The 22,047-nt window shown below is 46.0% G+C and overlaps 1 protein-coding gene across 1 annotated transcript in view; it reads left to right on the forward strand.

The window, feature by feature from the left end:
• Nucleotides 1-20,860, forward strand: part of LOC119386035 (uncharacterized) — a 46,312-nt gene extending 25,452 nt beyond the window's left edge. The window contains exons 2-3 of the mRNA XM_049414203.1: nucleotides 16,429-16,602; nucleotides 20,132-20,860. Coding sequence (XP_049270160.1) covers nucleotides 16,429-16,602; nucleotides 20,132-20,818 — 861 coding nt within the window. The 3' untranslated portion in view covers nucleotides 20,819-20,860. The remainder of the gene's footprint in view (nucleotides 1-16,428; nucleotides 16,603-20,131) is intronic.
• Nucleotides 20,861-22,047: the final 1,187 nt, after the last annotated feature.

A 22,047-nucleotide genomic window follows, 5' to 3' on the forward strand; every position in this document is an offset into this window, starting at 1 on the left:
CCTGCAAATAAAGACTTCTCGACGTGACGCTACAATGCTGTGTCGGCCGTGTGTCGATGTAGCGTTCACCAACCCATTCAGCTATCGCACAGGTCTGGCGAACTCATTTATGGCGCGTAACTACAATGCGTAGAGACTATTGATCACCTATGTGCCGCTGTCCCGAACTTGAACAACATCACCGGACTCTTCCTTGTGCCCTTAGGATGTTCGATGATCAGCCTTTTACTGCAGGAAAGGTCTTGGGAGCCTGGCTTCACAGCTCATCTGCTCAGAAAGCCACCCGAGACCTCCTGCAGTACTGAAGATAACAGAATAGAGTGACCGCCTGTGGTAAGCTGCACTGTGTGCGTGTTCGGAAGTGCGGTCGTCTGTCTCTCTCTCTTTCACTCCCTTATTCCCCTCCCCATGTGTAAGACAGGAAACTGGACGTAGTCTACTTACCTCATTGCCTTTCTTGTATTGCTTCTCTCTCTGTCACGGTAAAATGCTGTTTGTAATGAGTGCATTATTAATAGCCCAAGGAAGGCCGTCTCTGACTACAACGTTGGAGAACTAGTTGCAGCCGCCTATGCATTATATGGCTCATACAAAACAACATAACCACAGGTATTCAGAAAACAGAAATTGGCCTTACAAAAACAAGCCCTTCAATCTGCATGACCATAGGATGACGTCAGTCACTGACAGATTTTTAGCATCCCCTGGCGGAGGAGTGTTACGGCAGGCAGCCCACAGTCATATATACGAACCAACAGCTCAAGCAAGTCTTCAGGAAAACGCTTTGAACACCGAGACAAACAGAACGGAGCTCGCAGCGCCTCTACAGATGTATTAACGACCACTGTCGATAACATAGCCTCGATGTCAGCGCCTTCTCCATGCGGAATCGTTGCAAGTGGCCTTAGGTCCTATCCAACAGGTTCACCGTATAAGACAGCACCGAAAAGAGTAAAAAAACACAAAGAGTAAAAGCGGCTTTTCTGCTAAGCGCCTAAGCACGAGGGCGCGGGTTCAATCCTTGCCATGGCAGCCGCGTTTAGATGGAGGCGGAATAAAAAAAAAGGAACATTAGTTTGAGTGCACATTAAAGGCTCCCATGTGGTTCATTTGGTCCCGAGATCATGCTGCAGCGTGCCTTAAAATCAAAAGGTAATGTTGGCACGTAGAACAATGGAAATTATGTGATGAAAAAGCCTGGAGACAGGATCGAATCTTCACATGCAGAGCACGGAGGAACAGAAAAAAGAGGCTTTTCGCACGTGACATATTGCTGAGAAATTGTTACTAGAAGAACGTGCATCAAACTTCACCATGCGCTAAATTATGTATTACAGCAACTACTCTTTTACAGTGCGTGCTTTGTTCCCTCTTCTTTCTTTCATTTAATCCCTTCAGCCCTTCCCCCAGTGCAGGGTAGCAAACCAGATGCGCGTCTGGTTGGCCTTTCATTCCTTTCATTCTCCTCCTCCTCCTTCACGGAACCTAACGCGCGTCTAATTCGTGCCCCTTTGGTCCACGCTAATATACTGGCAAGATACAAGCAAGATACAAGCCGGAGCTAAAGCGAGAATCTCCCAAACGTAACTAACTCCCGGTATAGAATTCCCATGCCGCTGGTTACCGTGTCTCACTCATCAAGAAAAAAGTGAGGACGAAAAACCGATGTGGGTAAAGGAAGGAAAAAATCGCGCCAACAGAATGTGCGGAGACGCTATGTGACGGGGATAGCTGACATAGCGCGAAGTCGCATCGTCCCCAAAGGACGTAGTTCAAAGCTATAGAGCGCCAGGTAATTCATTAAATCACATTCAGGCCAAGGCTACAGGATGTCGCCCGCTCACGCGACGACTGGTTTCGCCAGCGAAGTATCGCGAACGATATACGAGCTGCACTTGAATAGGAAATCTCTTCCTTCACCTTGAAGCCACGAGGGCTGGGAAGGTCGTTGTACGGGGAGGCATCTTCCGAAGACCGCACTTCAGTGATAGGTTTCGAGTCCGTAAGCGTCGTTTTATTAACGGCTGCGGTAGAGACGGGCTCCGCGGACCACTCGTCCCCGTGCTTTGCAAATGGAGCGATAACAGCGCGGAAACTTTCGTCAAGGCTATGGCTTATCCGTGCACGTGCGCGTAATTAAATACGTTCGCCTCTAGCACGCTTCAATCCAATATGTATCTTCTCGCACAGTGTAATGAGCGGCCATTTAAGTTCATTAGGAGATCATCTCTGGAGTGGTGTCAAGCCAGGCTTCTCCCCAAGGAGTCGGTATCTATTAGGTGTGATTTTAAGGGTTAGAAAGCAATATCGGAGGTTCCGGCAGAAACAACCGGGAATTATTTTTCCAGCATGTGATTCGAAGCGGTGCTGCATAACGGGGTCAACATTCACGGCAAAAGTACCGTTTCCTTTTCGTTTGTCAAATATTTTTCTGTGTAGAATATCCATTTCCCAATAATGAACTTTATAGGGTTAGAACGGTTGTCATGCATTTTAAATTGCCAGTTTGTATTTTCATATACTCCATACTCCTTGCTTATATATATATATATATATATATATATATATATATATATATATATATATATATATATATATATATATATATATATATATATATATATTGTCGCGGTGCAACGCGAACAAACAAGGACAACTTGCGACAGAGAAGCAGCGTGTTGAAATCAGCTGAACAGAAAAACGTCTTCCTCGTCTTTTACACTGAAAGCTACTGTCCCACTAGCCGGAGTCTGTGAAACCTCACCATCGTCATCGTCGTTTATGTTTAAACACGTGTCACTTGCCTCTCCTTAACAGAGCATCGGCCCGATGCTAAACCAGAACCACCGTTTTACGGAGGCGCACAGTCAGTCGGTGACATAGGGCTTCATGCGTACCACATGCACGAGTTCTGGCCGGTGCTGGCGACGCCTTGTGCAATAGGGACTGTCGGGGACGACCTCGTAGGCTACGTCACTCAGCTGTCGCGATACACGATATGGCCCGAAGTAACGCCTTAACAGTTTCTCGGACAGTCCACGTTTTCGTATGGGCGTCCAAACCCACACTCGGTCGCCGGTTGCGTAGGTTACTATTCTGCGGTGGGCATTATAGCGGCCTGCATCGTAGTCTTGTTGCTGGCGGATTCGCAAGCGTGCGAGCTGCCTAGCTTCTTCCGCGCGTTGAGTAAACACGTCGGCGTCCGTGTCGACGTCGTCCCATTCGTGTAGTAACATCGCATCCAACATCGTCCGTACCTCCCGTCCGTGAACGAGGCTGAATGGAGTCATGCGAGTCGTTTCTTGTTTAGCTGTATTGTATGCGAACGTGATATAGGGCAAGATTTCGTCCCAATTTTTATGTTGGACATCCACGTACATCGAAAGCATGTCCTCAATAGTCTTGTTTAAGCGCTCTGTTAATCCGTTCGTTTGCGGGTGGTAGGCAGTTGTCTTACGATGAGTCGTGCCACTTAACATCAAGACATGGTCTAAAAGAGCTGCCATAAATGCGGTTCCGCGGTCTGTAATCACGACGGCTGGGGCACCATGTCGCAGTACAACATTCTCTATGAAAAATCTCGCAACTTCCGCCGCTGTACTTCTTTGGATTGCCTTTGTTTCGGCGTACCGGGTCAGATAATCCGTTGCGACGATAACCCAGCGGTTCCCTGCAGTAGAAGTAGGCAGTGGACCCAAAATATCCATTCCGATCTGGGCAAATGGTGTTTGTGGGACTTGAACAGGTTGCAGCAGGCCGGCCGGTTTCGTCGGAGGCGACTTGCGTCGCTGGCATTCGAGGCAAGTACGAATGTGGTGCTTCAAGGCTGTGGCGAGCCTTGGCCAGTAGTATCCTTGCCGAACTCTTGCCAATGTGCGTGTGTAGCCTAAGTGACCAGAAGTCACCTCGTTGTGACATGCTTGAAGCACTTCAGTACGAAGGTTTGCAGGAATGACGAGCAAATAGGGAGGTCCAATCGACGAGAAGTTTCTTTTGTAAAGGACGCTGTTCCGTAAACAAAACGACGGCAATACTCGTGCAAAAACTCTGGGTGCATTCTGAGATTGTCCGTCTAAGTAATTAATTAAACCAAGCAACTCAGGGTCGTCACGTTGTTGTTGGGCGATCGTGGACGTGTCGAGGACACCAAGGAATGCAGTTTCATCCTCATCGGGTAGAGAAGCCGACTGTATTGGTGATCGGGACAGGCAGTCGGCGTCCATATGTCGCTTCCCCGACTTGTGTACGACTGTCATATCAAATTCTTGCAGCCTCAGACTCCAACGCGCTAATCGACCGGTGGGATCTTTAAGATTAGTCAACCAACAGAGTGAATGATGGTCGCTAATAACTTTGAAGGGGCGGCCATACAAATACGGGCGAAATTTCATAACTGCCCATACCACGGCGAGGCATTCTTTCTCTGTTGTTGAATAATTAGCCTCTGCGCGTGTTAGTGTTCTGCTTGCGTAGGCGATGACTCTTTCCGTGTCCTCTTGCCGCTGCACTAGCACAGCTCCCAGACCCACATTGCTAGCGTCTGTGTGAAGCATCGTGGGGGCTTCCTCGTCGAAGTGGGCAAGCACGGGGGGTGTTTGAAGACGTTGGCGCAGATCATTAAACGCAGCTTCCTGTTCGTCATTCCACTGAAAGGCGACGTCGTCCCTCGTGAGCCGAGTTAAAGGTGACGCAATGCGTGCGAAGTCTGCGATAAACCGCCGATAATAGGCACAAAGGCCCAGAAAGCGCCGACAGCCTTCTTATCGGACGGTACCGGGAACTGTGCAACGGCGGCAATTTTTTTCAGGATCGGGCCGAACGCCTGCGTGGCTGACGACATGACCAAGAAATTGTAGCTCTTCAAAACAGAAGTGACATTTCTCTGGCTTTAACGTCAGGCCCGCGGACCTTATGGCTCGTAAAACAACTTCCAGTCTCTTGAGGTGCTCGTCAAAAGTTGCGGAAAAGACAATGACGTCGTCAAGATAAACCAAGCAGGTTTTCCACTTCAACCCCGAAAGGACGGTGTCCATGAGCCTTTGAAAGGTAGCGGGCGCTGAACACAAACCGAAGGGCAAGACTTTAAATTCGTATAAACCATCTGGTGTCACAAAAGCGGTTTTCTCCCGGTCTCTTGGATCTACCTCGATTTGCCAATATCCGCTCCTCAAGTCCATTGAAGAAAAGTAGCGAGCGTGTCGAAGTCTGTCAAGCGAGTCATCGATACGTGGAAGCGGGTACACATCTTTCTTGGTCACTTGATTCAGCTTCCTGTAGTCCACGCAAAAACGCAGGGTGCCGTCCTTTTTCTTGACTAGGACTACAGGTGATGCCCAGGGGCTCTGTGATGGCTGAATCACGTCATCTTCAAGCATTTTCGCTACTTGTTGCTGTATCACTTCGCGTTCCTTGAGAGCCACACGATAGGGATTCTGGTGAATAGGTCTCGCCGTGTCTTCGGCAATTATTCGATGCATCGTTAGCGGCGTACGGCCAACTCGTGATGTCGATGAAAAGCAGTCCTGGAATTCGGCTAGCAGCTCAAGAAGTCTCTTTCGTTCGTCCTTTGGCAAGGTAGTACCAACGTCAAGAACGGGTGCCGATTCTTGTTTAGGCGCTTCGTCCAGTATCGATAAACAGCCTTGGACTTCTACAATATTGTCAAAATAAGCGACGGCTGTGCCCTTAGGAAGGTGCCGGCGCTCAGCACTAAAGTTGGCGAGGAGCAAGTTCGTGCGTCCAGCAGTGACAATGACAATACTTCGAGCAACTGAAATGCCATGGCTAAAGAGCAGCGAGCTAATTTGGTCTGCAATGCCTTCGCCGTCGAACGGTGCGTCCCCTGCCACCGAAACAAGAGTGCATGACCGTGGCGGGATGACCACATCATCATCAGTTAGACGCAGAGGTTCATGCGTCGCCCCTGAACAATCGACTAAACCAGGGCTGTTGCGAAACGTTATTAAACTGTCCGGGATGTTGATGACGGCGCCATATTCTCTCAAGAAATCCATCCCAATAATTAGGTCTTTGCAACATGAGGCGAGAACAACGAACGCCGCCACGAAAGAAGAACCACCGATGTTGATTCTCGCTGTACACCTTCCGATAGGCATCAGTAACTGGCCTCCTGCGGTCCTTAGGTGAGGTCCCGTCCACGGCGTCTTTACTTTCTTGAGGCGTACGGCGAGGTCTTCACTTATAATAGAAAAGTCGGCACCGGTGTCAACTAAGGCGGTCACTTGTTGTCCGTCCACGAGAACGGAAAGGTCTGCGGTCACAGTTTCGTCGTTACGTCGTACATAAACGACGATGACGATATATATATATATATATATATATATATATATATATATATATATATATATATATATATATATATATATATATACAGGAAAGTTATCAGGTGTTGAAGTAAAATTTCAACCCATTCAGTGATGCTTGTTTACATGTGAATGTATGCTTACGGATAATCTTGTGAAGAATGCAGCAATCTTTTGCTGCACTAATGCCCGCATGAGACCGCAGTGGTCACGAACTGTGTTACTGTGTCCAAGCTCTCATGAACCTTCTCTGGCACAGCACTCTGCGGGCAGAAACGGACTTCGGTTTTTCCAAGCGCAGCTGTGCTTCTACGCCAAACACCCAGCTGTTTGCACAGCGACATGCGCTTCCATTTGGCACTGATTAAACAAACACGCGGTTGTAGGGCTTACACCGTTAATGTGTATACTGCTTTGTAGGTGTATGCGCATTAGCAAACGCGCATGTGCTTGCTAGCGCACATTCATGATACTCTCATACAGGGCGTATATCTTAGAAGCAACGCGCTCACAGTTGGCACACGCCGTGCCGGACAAAAATTTTGAACTTGGGCCAGGTTTTCGCGTTCAGAAAGTTTATGGTGAAGCCGCAGATAAATAACTTTCTCACCGACTCTCTTTAGGAATCAGATAAGGTACTTAATAATACAAAGGACGATGAGCCAGGAACAAACGTCCTATGTGACATGATTAAACCGCTTTGCTATTTAAGGCAGCATTCTGAGGTCAGCTCAGGAATCCGGTTTTGCACAAGCATAGGCATCGATTGAGGGAACTGATGATGCTTCTTGAGAATATACAAGTCATGCCTGCAAATGTAGGTTCAAAGCGGTGAAGCGGGTTAATGTGGCAAAATTTTTTCTTCAGTTTATCGTAAAAATGTTGACGAACATCGAAAATGTGGCTGTTGGGACAGATGGTGCAGCAGCTTATTTGGCCTACACATTTCGACGTCACCTGCAGTCACTTCGCAAAGCTGAACAAGGCTTGCAGAAGTATTGCTTAAATCTGTCTTCTGTTATGACCAATTGCATTGAGATAATGACCCATACGAACAAATAAAACAACGAGCGCCAATGTCATCCATTTAGAGACCAGCAACCTTTTCTTCCTTGTCTTTGCCAGGGGGAAAGGGTTTAATATCTTCTTAACTACTTCTTTAGAAAACGGTGAAGTTAACTAACACTCGTTTGACTACTTCCACACAAATAACAGATAACATCAAATACAATCTTCTAATCCACTTTAAACTATATTATGAACATTCTCTTTCAGTCAGGATGGCAAGCCAATCTTCTATGGGGTCTGCAAAAAACACTCATGACGACATGCTTGGAATGTTCGCGTACGTTATATTGCGCGAAATACGTCATTAAGCTTCACAGTTCAAATATTTCGGCTGCACATTTGTCATAATATGGCTCGTAATTGCAGCAAATATAAACTATGTAGTACATCAAAATGTGTGGTAGCTTTTCGCCTGGAACCAACTTCTCAGGCAGTACGACCATCAGCATGTTGTCTAACTATTTATCTACGTTCACTGTATACGTTGCTTAAAGGGGCAAATCTGAACTGCCAACGACATGGCAGTTCTGATTTTTTTCAGGTCCCTGGTCCAGTGATACCCACTCCTATCTATTTAACCTCAGCATTACTATCAGCCAGATATCGGCTCACGTTTATAATCACGTCTTCTGAGACATATTTCAACTCACAACTCACTAGCGTTCATACGCCACCTCAATATTTTTTTATCAGAGGCGAGAGTTAAGGTGGCGGGGGGGAGGGGGGATACTTGACCACCCAACTCAGACGCCGTCACTACAACTTCAGGATAAAGATATCTCGTGTGAGTCACGTCTTTCATAAACATGTCCTTATTGTATTGCAACCACTGATAACACGTATTTGAAAGTGCAAGATCAAAAGGCGCCACGTAGGCCACAATTATGTTAGATATTGGCATTAAAAAGCATCCGCACAATGATCGAAATAAAATTTCGCGAAGGTTGCACTAAGCCACGCAGGGCTCGAAACAGCGAAACTGTACGATTCGGAAGACTAATTTGGTTGCTTCTATGTTGCTTCTAGGTCTTAGCTAGGTGATGAGGGTTGTTTCTAGGTTGCTTCCCCTAGCTAGGATTCAGCTAGGTGATGCTAGGTTGTTTCTACGTTGATTCTCAGAGCAGAGCGGTTCGACTTAAACCAAAGACAGCCACAGACTCGGCACGGTTGTCCAAACTCGAGAGATAAACTCGTGAGGAAACCATGCGTTCGCACCTCTCATAAATCTACGGGCACGTAGTCGTTGGCGTAGATCTTCCATCACTTCGGGGTCTTCTCGCAGCCGTTGCCTTTCCCCTTTCCTAGTATTCTTTCATTGTACGTACTCGGGCTCTTCGGCTCACTGCCATCCCTTCGCAGCCATTGTTGGGCTGACTGTTGCCTTCTTTTCTTTTTTTAGTGGACCAGTGGTGAGCAATGAGGTTTACCGAATTTCTGTGGTATATAACCAATGAGATTTACCGAATTTCTCTGGCATATAACCATTTATTTATGCATGAGAACTTCGCACATTCTATACATTTGTCTGCTTACACTTTGTGAAATGCCCTAATCAGAAAGTAGTGGCATCTTCCTTGTATCTCATTTCTGTTGTTCGATGAATGAGCATCAAGATATCTGCACTGTGGATCAAATAAAAGAGGAAAAAAATAAAGGTGGAAGCGGCAGGTAGGTTGAAAGAAACAGGTTCATTCTTCTTCTCTGGCAGGCAGCCACTGGTGGGTCAACAAGCCCAGCAGCCAGTTATTAATGAAAGCCGACGTGGAGGACAGCTGCTGACAGGTCTCACAGCGGGACGCAGTCCTCCGGATTTAGTTCCGTCCGAGACGCCATGATCGTTACCGCAGCTTAGGAAATTGAAATTCCGAATAGCAGCGCTTGTGGGTAGCTGAACCAGCGTTTGCAACGCCTTGCGACTTTTCCGTGAATGATTATGTGGCAGGTACTGACGTCAGCTTGCTTTCAAGTGAAACCTTAGAAAGTCGACAAAGCTATCAAGGCGCAGTGGTGTCCATCAGGATGTTATAACCGCGTAAGGCAGCTCTTCCCCTCTCTTGTTTGCGCAATGTATATTCCTGCGCTCACCGTAAGCTTCTAGACATGGACAAGTAGACACTGCCTGGTTCTTCTTGAGGTACCATGTTTATTTTAACTTCTCCAGATGCGTTGTATAATATTTGTGCAGATGTTATTATTTACTCGCAGACTACGTATTGTGACGCATACAAGTGTAAAATTTATTTTTTGTAGGTATATTATCCTATTAGCCAAACAAAATAAGAGCGGGTAACATTGTTGTTTAAAAAGCATTTTATGTTCTCGCCAATTAGGATAGCTTCGACATTCATAATCTCTATTTAGAACTGTCAGCTGATGGTAAGCATTCAGCTTTTTCCCATACGACTGTTATGTGCTGCAGAAGAATTGACATTTGGGCAAGGTGGAATTGATTATGCATCTTTGAAATCGGCAGCGCAAAAACAAGGACACGAGAAAAAGTACAACACACCACACAGCGCCTTCTCACAACTACGTTTATTAGAAAGAACACTGACTATTTAAACTTTGACCAAGTGCCACGTGTTCTTATATCATTAGCAGCCTAAAAGAGGAGGAAAACCATGTGCTCCTGTCAAGATTAGAAACGGCTACAAAAAAGATTATCACATCTACCCTTTTTTGTTATGTGATGGAACGATTGAGGAAAGAAATTTCATCGTCATGCAGGGCTATTAGGGCATGCCTGTGATCATCGTTTTTGTAAACGTTTCGAATCTTTCCAGGAGCACAAGGTTTTCCTTCTTTTACTGGCTATCGATGACGTGAGCAAGTGGTACATGGGCAAGGTTTAAATAGTAAGTGTTCTTTCTAATAAAGTTAGTTGTGAGAAGGCGCTGTGTGGTGTGTTGTACTTTTTCTCGCATCCTTGTTTTTGTGCTGCCCATTTCAGAGATGCATGACTGTTATGTGTTTATATGAAACATGAATGTCTTTATAAAAAATGTGCTTTTTAGCGCAATCACGTTGATGTTATGGCGAGTAAAAATGTGAACTTCATTATGACCGCTTCATTTTGAACGAAAACAAATTTATAATGTAAATTCAAGTTTTGAAATATGTAGTTTCACAACACTGTGACATGGTAAACAGATAAAAGGTCCCAGGTGCCCTGATAGCAGTTCTGACTTGTGGCTTTCATATGCCAACGTCCAGAAAGCAGGTATGGACTCACACTGGTGTTTGAACGCATTTTACGAGTACATCAAACTTGTTACTCTACGGTAGATGCACCTACAGAAAAGAAGAATTTTATTATTTCGGTATATGCAGTAAGCATAACAAAGGTATTTTATCTTGTATTAAACGCCTAACGGGTGCACATTCTTAGAATAATTTTCAAATTTAGAATGAATGGCGTGCTACACTTTTGTAAAATTCATTTTAATAGGTACTCTGCCACACTTCACGATGCAATGTATTCACCTGTGCAGCAGAATGAGTTTCATATGAACGGAAGAAGCTGTGATAACTTGCGTTTAATGACCGCACCGGTCATGTTCATTATTATGATAAAATTGTTGCCAATGTTATAACAGAATAAAATGCCATTAATCACGTGAAAACTGGCAAAACGCCTATAGCAGATACTGGCGTAAGGATGCAGTATAGGGCAGCTGCATGCATTTCCTGGACATCTGGCATTCTAACACTACGAACTGCAGGCGCTTATACTGCCATTTCAGTGGAGGTGGGATAATGAGGAAACCTTGAATAAAAGTTTAACGGTGCACAGCCCGGGTCAAGTTTATAGAACGACTGCAGAGCACGGCGCTTAATATGACTGAACAAGTTTTTCGAGTCCTTGAGTTAAGATAGATTAGCGTTCTGTTAAGACCAATAAAGCAGGAAACAGATTTATTCTACCTTCACCTAGTGCCAAATCATCTATGTAAAAATAACTGCCCTAATGCTGTTACTCGATCGTGCCATGCAGGAAAATGGTGTGAGTAGTTTAAAGGAAGAAATTGGCCGCATGACCAAAGTGAAATGCAAAGAAGGATTTCTTATGCTAGCCGAGATTTATTCCTTGAAGATGCTTCAACTATGCTGCTCTTTATATCGCTCATGCTTTCACCTATTTCGCGCAAACCAGTCTACATTGCTGACGCGTTGCTTTAACGCCAACGATACTCGTGAGCCTCGTTCATAGCATTCAACTTGCTATCTTTCTTTTAGTTACCCACAAAAAGCGGCCTTGATGTCTTTCAGTAGAGTAATAATAAAGGATGGCAACTACATAACGATCGTTTGTTAAGGAATGTTTGCAGCAGTACGTATGTATCCAAAAGACAATGAATCAAAGCAAGCGTAATACCTATAATCCGCGGCATTAACCGAAATATAGGACTAATAGCAGAAAAGAAACGCAGAAAGATAGCTAAAGGTTGAAAGAAATTCGCGCTGATAATTTCCTCGTATCACTGCTCAAAGTTGTTCTCGCTGTATTTATCAGCAAAAGCAATCGGGTACCTAATCGCTTCCTCAACTAATCTTTCTCTCTCCCTCTCTCGCTCTTTCTTTCTTGCGCTATCGCTACTCAGCCACAGATGCACCTGTTAAATTTGACATAAATGTTGAACTAGGTCCCCAGCTGCGTAATATATAAGTACAAACAATAGTACACATCGGTGTTAGTTGTATTCAATACACACTCCTGGATAAAAACAGCATGTAGGTGATTGACTGAGATTCTGAGCTGTGTTCCTTGGATGTCGATACATTTTACCTTTTGTAATGCAGTTATATGACAAAAAACACGGCGAAAGAATATGCTAGAGCGCGGAAAATATACTCTTGAATGTTGAACTTCTTTCACAGCTCTCGTTATCATGTAGCATGATTTTCCGTCGTCAAATTGCTAATAAATGTTTCATTATGCACGTGATTTTTACCAGAAATATAGACTGCTTCTTGCGGCTCAGTTTGGCTTGTAGTTCTATTTATTTAGTTAATATCTTGCACCAGCTGTAATAACATGTACGAATAATGGTCCAGACAGGCTCTGACATACAATGCTTCGTTGGGCAAGGAAAATGGTGCGCAAAAATAGGCACGAAAGATAATGACAAGAACAACAATTAGCGTAACTTTCACTAGAGGTGTAATTCTAAAGAGACACCGGAGCTTATGGGCACCTAGGTAGTCCTGGCTATTGCTGTTTTGCTAAGTTTCTAAGTTTTACAAACATTCTCTTTCTTTCTTCTTATATTTCTTTCTTTTCCTGTCTTGTGTTTGGTTTTTGTATATGTTTTTTTGTCTCAGTTTATTTGTATTTCTCTCTCCTCATGTCTCTCCATTTCTTTTGCTTCCTCAGCCTTTCTATGTTTCAATTTCTTCTGTTTCTTTCTCTCTCTCTGTATTTCTCGCTTCCACTTTCTTTCTATCTCTTTCTCTCCTTCTCTCTTTCTTTCTCTCTCTTTCTTTGATTATCTCTCTTTCTCTCATTCTCTCTCTTTCTGCCGTTCGTTCTCTCTATTTCTCTCTTCCTCTTTCTTTCTATGCTGTGGTATACCCTCTCCCCTCCCCCTCGCCCTCTCCTCACCCTCACATCTGTCCTTCTCACCGTCACTTCCCTGTTCCACCCTCTTGTTATACTACACTATACAAGGCTATGCAAGCGTGTCTGGATAGCCGAGTGGTTCAAACGCTTGCCTTCGGATCTTCGGTACGCTGATTCGAATCTTGCCTGGCGAAGATTTTTTTCCCCAGAATTTCTGTCTTTATCTATTTTTATTTTTATTTATTTCGCTCTCTTTCTTTCTCTGTATTTTTCCTTCTCTCTTTCTGTGCTCGTTGTTCCACCCATCAAATTATTGTATCCTGCGCCGGAGAAATCGGCGCACGTGTTTTGGGGGTGAAGCAGAAGATGAAGAGGAGGACGAAGAAGAGGACGAATAGAGCGCGTGCCGGTCCATGATGATAATTTCTGTGAACAGAGTAGAGTAGAGTCTACACTACTACTCTACTCTGTTTGCAGCTCACGGACTAACGGCCACCTCTCCGCTGTAAAACGGCTTTGCAATTGCTGGTCACCGACAAAGCAGTATACCTATAAGCTTGCTAGCGCACTTCTGTTATGAAGAAACTGCATTTTGGTCCTTTGTGCTTTTGCACGGGCGTGATCTCAGCTGGCTGTAAGTGAAGCAAAATAAGGACGTCCAAAATGTTTGGACATTTATGTTAGTGCGCGCACACAACACAAAAACACTCGAATAAAACGATAATTAAAAGGGTCGCTGTGTTTTTAAATGCGAAGCATTTTTTAGCGAACCAAAGGCACTTTGACGGTTTCTATCCATGTATCTAGCCGCCTATGTCTTGGCGCCTTCGTGGCCGTCTCCTGAACTTGGTAAGTATGTAAATTAGCATATAAGGGCATGAGTGTATGGCGAACACGATTTCCCAGCTCATGACATGAATAACGTGACTTCCCTGTCGCGTACGTCATGCAATCTTTTCCACCAATCACGGGTGGCACGTGCCCGCATACGGCGGCCCATGGTATGCGGGTATGCGCCACGGGTGGTTCACAGTATCAAACCAGGAACAGCGGGAATACACTTCGGAAGCTTTAAAGCGATAGGGTCACAGAGCCCGTGTTGCAAAAAAAAGCGGCGCTAGCATCGACGGCGTTGTCGATGAGCGAAGAATCCCAATGGATCCGAGGAATAAAAAACACCGACTGCTACTTATCATATGCACATCATCGCACGATAGCGCGAACTTCACGAACATCATCGCACGATAGCGCGATAAAACTGCCATCGCTTCAACATGAGCGCCAATGTTACGTCGGACTATGGTCTACCATTTACACGCGGGTGTAGTCGATGCCTGGCAAGCCATCCTTATGCGCACAACTACTATATTTACAAAGATGCCGATCCACATCGTAACGCTTCACTTAAAGCGAAAAATCCGGCATAGGTTGCTACTCGCCGACTGCTTCGCATGAAATCAATTCCCACAGTAAGTTGTATCCCGTAAATTTTTCCCGTAGCTGCGCATTGCTGCTTTGGTCTCCTTACATAATATGAGAAATTTGTAATATCAAAAAACGAGACTTGATCTAGATCTCATTTCCACGAAAAAAAAAAGAAAGTGTCGAAAAACAGTGCACTTTGTGCTAGTGTATTTCTTAGCCAGTTGTTCTTTCGTTTACATTTTCTTCATTTTACGCTACTGTTTTCCTTAAAAAAGTTCTACGTGTTATTCATCCCTGTATTCCCACTCTGCAATGACTCCCATAGGAGTTAGCAGTATTGCGAAATAAATAAATAAATAAATAAATAAATAAATAAATAAATAAATAAATAAATAAATAAATAAATAAATAAATAATGGTAGACTTAACGCCATACATTCATAGAACAGCCTGTGTTCGCAGTGTCGACTGAATAATTCCGTTATGGTTTTTGCGACATACTTGGTGGCAGTAGGGCCGAACAATGACGTTTTTATGAATTTGAGAGAAAGACTTCAAAGTAGAAGAGGTCGTGACCCGGACAACCAACGTAGTGAGTGAGGGTGGTCAGGGAAGTCAAAATCTAAAGCGCACACCCAGGCATCAGTGCAAGCCCACCACGTAATACACCCGCGAGACCCTGTGGAAGACTGAGCTGAGTATGCGATGACTCACGCCGATGTACAAAGGGCCGAGAGCACAGAGTGATTTGAAATTCTAATCTTCTTTCCCGAGAAGGCCCGGTCGCGGATTTCACTAGAGCCGAGCGTCAATCATACGTGTATGCGGAACTGTGGCTACGGTGTTTTGACAACTTTACATAATTCAGAAGCCTACCAGAAGTCTGTCCCGTGAACAAGGACTCGCCATCGAGTAACCTGCACAAATGTAATGCAACAGTCTACTCATTGTGCGGGTTGTGAAGGCAAATCAGAGAGAACTTCTAGGTCGTGTTAGGTGTAACTCGAGCCATATAGTGGTCGTACACGGCCCATTGACTACAATGAATACTTGTGTGTGAATAAGCGTTAAATTGTATCAGTAACGTTTCTACGGAAATCACCGAAACAGGACGCCGCGTGATTAATCGAACCATATTTTCTCTACAGACAAGCGCTTGTCGTGTCTTTGCACCTTGTGTCCTCCCTAGCTATGTGTTCCCTATAACTTTACGCAGTTCAACAATTATGCAATAACAACTAGCTGAATGCCTTACTTTGCTATCTTTAATATGCGACACCTGCAACATTACTGCTACATTCCTCATCACATGAGCATTCACAGAAGTCTACAGTGGAATGCGATACCTTGCTGTCATGTTAAGTGCATTTCGATTAGCAAAATCTGACAAATTTTTTTTTGCTCAATCTCAACAAATCTCTACCCCAAAATCACTTTACCTGCATCACGCAAATGCTACGCGATATTAAACTTTGCACATTGAAATGCAATATTTAGAATTCCCTCGTTTGTCTATATCGGCAAGTTGCTTGTAGACGGTCAAATAACTAAAGTGCGGGCATATATGAACCTGCTAAGGCTGAAAGACGTTCCGATATTCAATTTTTCATGAAGATTCAGCACCATGTACTGAACCTTGCGTCGATAATAAATAGAAATACAAAGTCGATGTTCCTTTGAAAAATTCAAAAGGCTTGCTAACATTTCTACGGCAATTTATGTTATCCCTGCTTCTTTATTCTGAGTTTGTTAACTGCGCGTTTGTGTCCATAATGTTCAGCAATATTTTATCTTGCACAGCTACTCAGACGCTAACAAAGCGTCTTACATGATTGGAACATAAGCAGAATCTAGCAATACAACTGGACAATAAATTGTGCTACCGGCGTCTAACGGCCCAACGCATAAGCACCAAACAGCAGGTTATTACGTCGAGGTCAACCGCGCCCCCCTGCTCGTCTGCAACCGTGCGTTGATGCGCAGTGTCCGCTAACGGACTACGAACGCTTCTAGGTCACAGGGCACCCTTCGACCACCCGCCCCGCCACACAGCGAGCGGAAGAAGACAAGGCAACCGGCGAGGTGAAAGTGAAACAGCGGGGTTCGTTTGCACAGAGTGGCGTGGTCGATCCGCTCGAAAACGCTGATGTTCCCTACCGGGCGTGGCAGCTGAAGTGGATCAGGCGGTCCCAGCTCTTCGAGGCTTCGGTCGCCTTCGGCTGCTCGGTTAGGGGCAAGAAGGAAGCGAGTCTTCTCCGCGACTATGCGGAGTTGAAAAACAGCGGGTAGTCCCAGTGCCATTGTCCTCAATCTCGACGTCTTCGTGGCCACCCCGGAACGAGGGAGAACGCTGTCGTTATATAAACGCACAGTGCGCAGGCCCCAACATGGCCACTCGACAAATGCGCGACACCGGATGGGTTTCAGGAAGCAGGTCATGCTAGCTTTGGTGAGTGGCAACAACTTCTTCGTCACATAAGTGTGTATCGGTGGCCTTTCTCTGACAGACCGCGCAATACAACTGTTAATATGGCTGTCAGTTCTGTAATTACGTGCATAAACTTGAAGGTAGCGATATACCCAAAATCTCGTCATTTTTATTCGCAGATTCTGCTGAGTATTTGCGGGACCACAACAGTACAGGCCGGCTACCAGGGTCATTCGGGCCTCCTGCTTCCCCGGGTACATGGAACCATCGCGCCACGAATATTTCCGGGCAGGCCCATAGGCCTGCCAAGAGGGCCGACAAGGGCCGACACGTTACCTCCACCGAATTTGGCAGCCGGCACTTTCCACGGAATTCCACCGGTGCTCGAGAGGTACCCACTTCCATCCTACCCGTTGGGTCCTCCACTCACGAAAACGCACGTCGACGGAACACCCTCGGTTCATTTAACGCGCCCGTCGGTGGTCCGGGTACCTTCAGTCCCAGCAGTCCCAGCGCACAGTGCATTTGTTCCGCCCCCAACTGTCCTCGTAAAGCAAGGTCCATCGTCCCCTACCGTTGGTGGTGCCATAGTGGGAGGAAGGCCAGCTGTGCGCACTTTCACACCACGGATTCCTGCCGTTACCAAGGTTCTAACACCAGTTGTGGTGCCAGGTTCATTTCCAGAGCCTCTCTACGTGAGTAAGGTTTAAGACGAAAATTTTCGTGTGCGTGCTTGCTTGCATGAGCTTCAAAAGTGTCTATCCTTGTATAGTTATACAAAACAGAAAATATTAGGCCGGTAACCGCATGTCACATCCTCGTTACCCGCATCTCTGTCGTCGTTACCAGCAACTCTGTCTACGTGTGCGCTACAATCTGCGTTTAAGGAAAAAATGCCCCCACCTTCCCGAAGGGAATCGTGAGGAAATGCGAATGCATTTCTTGTGCCGAGAGTACACGGCGCAGTAATTTTAATGGCGTAAATTAATGACGAGACGAGGATTCGTACCGTAACCATTTATTTACACATTCAGCAGCACCTGTTTGTGTTGTCATTGTACCTGACGGCCATAATCTCAGCCTTGTGGTCGCTAAAGTGTACAGTCAAAGGCTCTTTGAGCAGCATGTGCACGTCACAGTTTCGGGTAAAGGCGAGATCAATGCAACTTCCGTGAATGGTAGTCGGACACTTGTCGGACTCGGCGGAGGCACACTGCATAGAGTACTTTCTCCGCATGTACTCCACCAACCACTCGCCGCTCTTCTTTCTCACGTCCATGTTAAAGTCACCAACCAAGACGACGGGGTCAGATACTTTGGAGCGCACACACACACACTTTCCATAGCCGCGTCCAGTTGCGTGGCAACGGCGTCACGAGCGAGGTTGGGCGCCAGGTACACGATCACCACAAGGACTCCGTCTCCGATGTAGGCAAGGGTGTACAAGTCTTTGTACGGAGACGTGTCTTGCACGGGCGAGGTGGCAACGGCATGTGATGTGAGGTTCCCATACACGTACGCGGGAGCTCCGCCGAGCTCCCGCGATGCGAGCGCCTTCACGCCATAGCGCGCTCCTCCTATCCACTCACTCTCCGCTACTCCGCCCGTACCACCTGGTCCAGTTGCTAGGGGCGAGGATAAGCGCGCGCGCCCGCAGCTGTTGCTATGGGAGAGGGAGTGAGGGCGGAGAGATAACACCTGCCGACACGCGGACACCGACAGGAGCCTGACATGCCCCGACTAAGAAATGAATTCGCATTTAAAAGAGAATGACATGAGACTCACAGTTCTCATAGATTGAATTACAAGACTTGCATTACAAGTAAGTAAAAGAAAATTCTGATGTCTATTATAAGGCGCTGGTAGACACCAAGCTAGTGGCGCTATTGGCTTTTATTATGTGCGATGCCACTTTGATGCACATTTCATATCCGCAACCATGTGAAGTGTACATTAAAGAGTGTGTGTGTGTGGGGGGGGGGGGGAGGGGGAGTGCGTGCATATGCTATATATATTGTTTATGGTTAGGAAATCAGGAGTTGAGAAACCGGAGTGCAAACCCCAGACACTCAATGACCGCCGAAGCAAAAGTTTTGGATTAGTGAAGTGGCGGCATGATTTCGCTGACGTATTTCTGTGACGAAAATACGTCATGAAAGTCTTGGTGGACTCCGGCATAAAACACTTTCGTGTTAATGAAATAAATAATAAAAATCTATGGCTCGGGTTAGAATCAAACCCAGGCCTTCTGCGTGGCAAGCAGATGCTCTACCACAGAGCGATGCCATTGCTTGAAACAGCTTCGAAAAAAACACTATATGAGTATCTTGTAGTAGGAGGAGTCTCCTTACGCATGTAATATAGCGTAGCAGAAGCGTAGAATCGCGCCAGGCGTCAAAACAAGTGAATTGCACAACGAGTGAGTGGTTTAAAGGCCCGCCCTTTGCAAAGTAGTCACACACATTTAATCACCATCATCAGCAGAAGTATCAACAACTGAACAGCGGAGTAGGTTCGCGTCTTGCCTTACGGACGCGTAGTGGGTACTTCGCTGATTCGCATAATCAAGAAATATGACGCAGTGGGCACTTCGCAACTGTACTTCTAGTTGACATTTTAGGATAGTTTTAAACGGCCAATGTTACTGGCTCAGACGTTTCTTTCCTTGAGGCGTGGTTGAGGTGTCTACCGAGAAGCGAAGCGAGGTTATCGATTGAGAATGCGATGCGAAGAGTTCGAGCTATCGCGTTCTTCTCTTGAAGCGTTCTACTCTCCTCGCGTGAGCGCGAGGAGGTGGGAGAAGGTAGGGTGGAGGAGGTGGTGTGAGAGCTGCCTCCGCTATGTTTCTCTTCTCCCATTTCTCTCTCTCCGCCACAGCTGTGCGCTCGTTTATAATTCGGCGCGCGCTCGCTCCCGTTTCACTCTCCTTCGCAACGGCGCTATGGACGCTCGCGAAGCTGAACGTAAACGGCAACGCTGAGAAGCGAATATCGAAGCTGCGAGGCTGCGAAAGCGCACGTTCGCTGTGCTTCCGTCATTCTCTCTATGTGCAACGGTGTGCGAAACGCCATGAACAACGTCGACGTCGGCGCTAGTTGCAGCGGCAGCGCCACCGTCGCGGAGCAGAGGAAGGCTTGGGAAGCCGAACGCAAACGTCAGGTTCGGGAAGCGGTAATTCAAACGCCTCGACAACCACCGTCTCATAAGTTACATAAGAGAAACGGAAACGCACCCCCCGCGATGCTTCCGCATCCCACCATGATTGCCCGTAGGGGGAGATGATGTGTTTTGTTTTGTTTTTATAGCAAATTGTTTGTGCATTTGCAGCCCCCACACCCGTACGAGTTTGGCTATGACAGTGTGGACGAGTTCGGCAACACACAGTATCGACACGAGACCAGCGACGCGCACAATAACAAGCGCGGTTCTTACGGCTACACCGACGCCAACGGCATCTATCGCCGGGTGGACTACGTGGCGGACGCAAATGGCTTCCGTGCTCACATTCGGACCAACGAGCCTGGCACGGCCTCCTCCGCACCGGCTGGCGCAGTGTACGACTCCAAGCCGGTTACTATCAGGGCAACGGTAATCAAATCTCAACGAGGCGGCTTGCTACTGCCCCATGACGCAAGGTTAAATGCAGGAAAGGAGTTCATTGTGAGCCCGGTGAAGCCCCATCCTGCTGTAGTTGTCCCAGCAGTTTCTTTCCAGGATGGATCGAAGGGCGGACACCCAACGCCCCTTGCCCCGCACCCCATCGCCACTCATCTCCACGGCCCACCGAGGGCACTGCTTAACAATGACAGCCCTGTTGTGGTGGGCAGTCACCCTACGCTTGTAGGTGCGGTGGGTAGCGATGGTCATCACGATGCGGCGGAAGTGGTAGCAACCAAGGTTCTCACAGATCCCGCGGCCCCTCATGGTGTCCATGCTACGCTAGGAGTAGTTGCCCTAAAGCGCCATCATCATGTCCATGTATCTGGACAAGACTACAAAGCTAAAAGTCGGTAAACGACCATCGTTTGTTTCCAAAACACCGTGTTAAACGAATAAATCAAGCGAAATATTCTGTAAGCAAAATGAGCGCACCTACGGGTGACGGTTCCTATGAATTCTGAATGCTCAACTCGGTCTCGTAGTACATCCGTAGCGCGAAATCTTTGTAGTACCCTTGAAAAAAGAATTGCTTTGTTTCCCAACGCGATATATTTTACGCTCTCAGTGATCATATTATATTCGTGCTCAGTGAAATTCTTTTTTTCAATAACCGGAAGATATGCTGCGAAACTGTACCCTTATATTATTTATATACCTGCTACGCTTCTTCAGATAAACTATGGAGTAGAGCACCAGATTAGGATAGTTGGTTGACGTTCATCGTATGACATTTTACCTGCGCCAACAAACACTTACAAAAGAAGAGGGAAGAAGACTAGAAGTCCGCTTGTCCAGCCTTCTCCCTTTTTTTTGTCCGTATTGGTTAGAGCAGTTGAAAAGCCTATACGACGAATATAAACTATTGATCTATGTATACCATTTATGGGCAAGAAAGCTAGAGAAACACCCTTTAATGTTTTTGTGCGCCGGGTAATCAGTGATTTGTTTTATGAAAGAAACTATTCTTGCGGGCTTTATATTTTAGAATGAACACGTCATGTTATTGTTCATAATATTTTGCGCATGTGAACTAAAAAATAAGCAGTTTTCAGCATAGGTGTATCAACTTAACAGTAGTATGCGCATGAGGACTGTCCGAAAAAAACGTTCATACATTTCGTATTAACAAACGAACAAGTATTACTCGATTTTTGGTAGTGAAACATGTTCTCTGTTATGTTACCGTAACAAAGTCATCATCGACCATTAAAGCATCACGGAACATTAAAAAAGCAGGGTAAAACAAATTGATAATATTCATTTCTGGCCATAGAATATGTCTTCATAGAGGCGTAGCCGGAAATTTTTTTTCTGGGGGAGGGAATTCATCCAACCTTTATGTATGTTCGTGCGTGTGATTGTATGTGTACGTGTATATATACACTTGCAAAATACAAAAAAATGTGTGGAGGGGGGGTGGGGAGCAGGGTTGCCACTGCCTTTCGAGTAAATGTCGCCAAACGACGAGCAGAAAGTCGCCAAAAGTCGCCATTTTTTTACAAATTTCGCCAAAAAAGTCGCCATTCTAGATATGTGCGGCATATCCTAGCAATAAGAACTTCCATTGATGTATAGCCCCGTAG

The sequence above is a fragment of the Rhipicephalus sanguineus genome, chromosome 3 (assembly GCF_013339695.2).
Source record: "Rhipicephalus sanguineus isolate Rsan-2018 chromosome 3, BIME_Rsan_1.4, whole genome shotgun sequence".
NCBI lineage: Eukaryota > Metazoa > Arthropoda > Arachnida > Ixodida > Ixodidae > Rhipicephalus > Rhipicephalus sanguineus.